The 2,352-nt window shown below is 46.1% G+C and overlaps 1 protein-coding gene across 1 annotated transcript in view; it reads right to left on the bottom strand.

Moving 5' to 3' along the window:
- Positions 1-402: 402 nt before the first annotated feature.
- Positions 403-2,352, bottom strand: part of adgrg6 (adhesion G protein-coupled receptor G6) — a 61,802-nt gene continuing 59,852 nt past the window's right edge. Inside the window, 1 exon segment of the mRNA XM_020586880.1 lies at positions 403-1,114. Within this exon segment, the coding sequence (XP_020442536.1) occupies positions 909-1,114 (206 nt within the window). The 3' untranslated portion in view covers positions 403-908.

Genomic DNA, 2,352 nt, shown 5'->3' with positions numbered 1-2,352 from the left:
CTTCCCACTTCTCCCTCCTCCTTATGGTAACAGTCTGACAGCCAGCTCAGCGATTCTGTAAGTGTGTACGATACAGTAGAATCACATCAGTGTTCTCCGACATTCCCGTAGCTGTCCTTACCATCCAGCAGATCCCAGGATTTGAAGCCACAGCGTGTGTCCACCATGATCTTACCTTTGTCTCTGGGCTCTCAGGCTGCTGTTTGAAATGTCTGCAGGTTCACATGAAGCTGAGACAGTGCATTAACATGGCAGCTCTGGGTTAAGTCGCACGGCTACTGTTCATGTACTTGTACTACACACTGTATATGTACTGAGGAAAGCAGTGTTACTCAGTTAGCATCACATAACACAACCTGCTCCTCAGGAATTCTGGTGACTAGGTGTCCAAACAAATCCTGGATTTTTCCTGATCAGTCTAAATAAACAACCAATATGTCTCCCAACAACGTATATGATGAAACACAATTACACATTAAAGGTAAAAGCACAACAGGGTTTCCAGAAAGTTCAGGGGAGGAAGGACGCAGGCTCTCTAGACGGCAGGAGAGAGGCTAATGCTCTGGGGCAGGGCCAGAGCGTTTCTAGAACGCTGGTCAGGCTATGTCACACCGGAGGGTTCTAAAAGGGCCCACAGGATTCAGAGCCCTCCCTGTTGGCAGAGGCTGTCAGAGCATTCTGGAACGTCTGGAGCTTTTCCAGAGCATGAAGATTCTAGAAGACTGGAAACAAAAGCAAAGCCTTAAATAACATCGTGGGAAGTTCCAGAACAGCACAGCAGGTTCCACAGTCGCCCTTCTAGCTGGAACAGAAGCCTCCTCTGTCACTGAAGCTGTCCCCACAATGATGGCACTGACTTTTCTAGAACGACGGACGAAGCTCCAAAACCTGGGGGTGAGGGAAGGGTGCTAGAACCTGGTGCTGTGGGCCAAGCTGTCGGACATTATGATGTTCTTGTAGAAGTTCTCGGAGCGTGTGGAGCAGTAACCTTTCACCTTGTCGATCATCTGGCTGACGGGGAGGATAGAGGAGGAGGAGGGGTTGGGCTCCCCTGCTGAGGAGGAGGACAACGAGGAGATGCACTTGGGACTGGTCTGACTGGAGAAACATTTATCTGCATGCAGAGAGCAAAGAAAGACAAGGAAACATTATGCAATGATCATTTCACTGGTAAAAAGAAGTACGCCAGTCATTTCTGTCAGCTGGTCTATCCCTTGTACAGCTGCAGTCAAACAAAAGACATCAACACTAATTATTTAACACTCAAATATTAGTATTATTACAAGTTCAGACTTTTATTTCGGTAGCAGCATTACAGCTCCAGTTAAAGTGATATGCTAAAAGGCCCGTTTCCATATTAATGTACAGAGCTCATCGTTACTTCAGAGCAAAGAACACAAGGTTTAAAATACATTGTGACATAAGCACAGCGTGGTTTAGATGAACTTACCAAGAGAGTTAAGTGAGAACAGCAATGTTAGTGAGAGGGAACCAGAATATATTGTTCCTCAACATCAACAACATCAACAATCTGATGCCACAGACCACTTTGAACAGAAATTAGGGTTAAAATATCCCAACATATAAAACCACAGGTATTATGTGACCCATCTGTCATGGCAGCGGGTGAGTCGGCTCCATCTAGCAATGGAGACCATACATCCTGGGGCTTGATGGGCTCCGTTTGTCTAAGACGTGCTCTGCTGCTGTAGCTCTGGGTCAAACAGAGACACAGTTATTCTGGCATCCAGTGTTTGACCAGTGCAAGCTGCTATGTAATCTCCAAGGAAAACATTTAGATTCCTGGAAACCTGGTCGTTGTGTGGTGTTTCCTCACTTTTCTTCTTGGTTGGTTTGGCTCTTCTCCTTCCTGTTGCTGTTTCCAAGAGTTTATGAGCCAATGAATAACACAGGGCGACTGAGTAAAGACATACTAGGCCACGTCAAAGCTTCACACCAGCAGCCTTGTTTACAAAAGCATATTTAGATTTCAATACATGATGCAGGAAGACAACTACCAAGAGCGGGCTGATTGTATGCTGTAACGCTGTGATGCGATGTGGACCCTGAACGCTGTCAGTTGCTGTCACAGATTTAGTTGGAGCCATCTTCTGATTAAACTTCAAAGAGCTGGATGGGAGGCATATGGAAAGATGCCCAGTACATGGTAAACATGCACTGGCTGGGATGCATGGCTTCAGGGACGGCTCCATTGTTCTGTTGATGCCAACACAAAACACCGTGGAGTTGAATGGATCGGTTCTGAAAAAGACTGGGATTTGCTCATTTTGTCTGAAGACTGTTAGCATCCATCCCATTTAAACAAGGCACTACTGACATGAGCGGTGACAA

This window comes from Monopterus albus, unplaced genomic scaffold (assembly GCF_001952655.1).
Source record: "Monopterus albus unplaced genomic scaffold, M_albus_1.0 scaffold428.1, whole genome shotgun sequence".
NCBI classification, from domain to species: Eukaryota; Metazoa; Chordata; class Actinopteri; order Synbranchiformes; family Synbranchidae; genus Monopterus; species Monopterus albus.
Note: the sequence above shows the minus strand (reverse complement) of the source record. Positions and strands in the feature narration are given on the sequence as shown.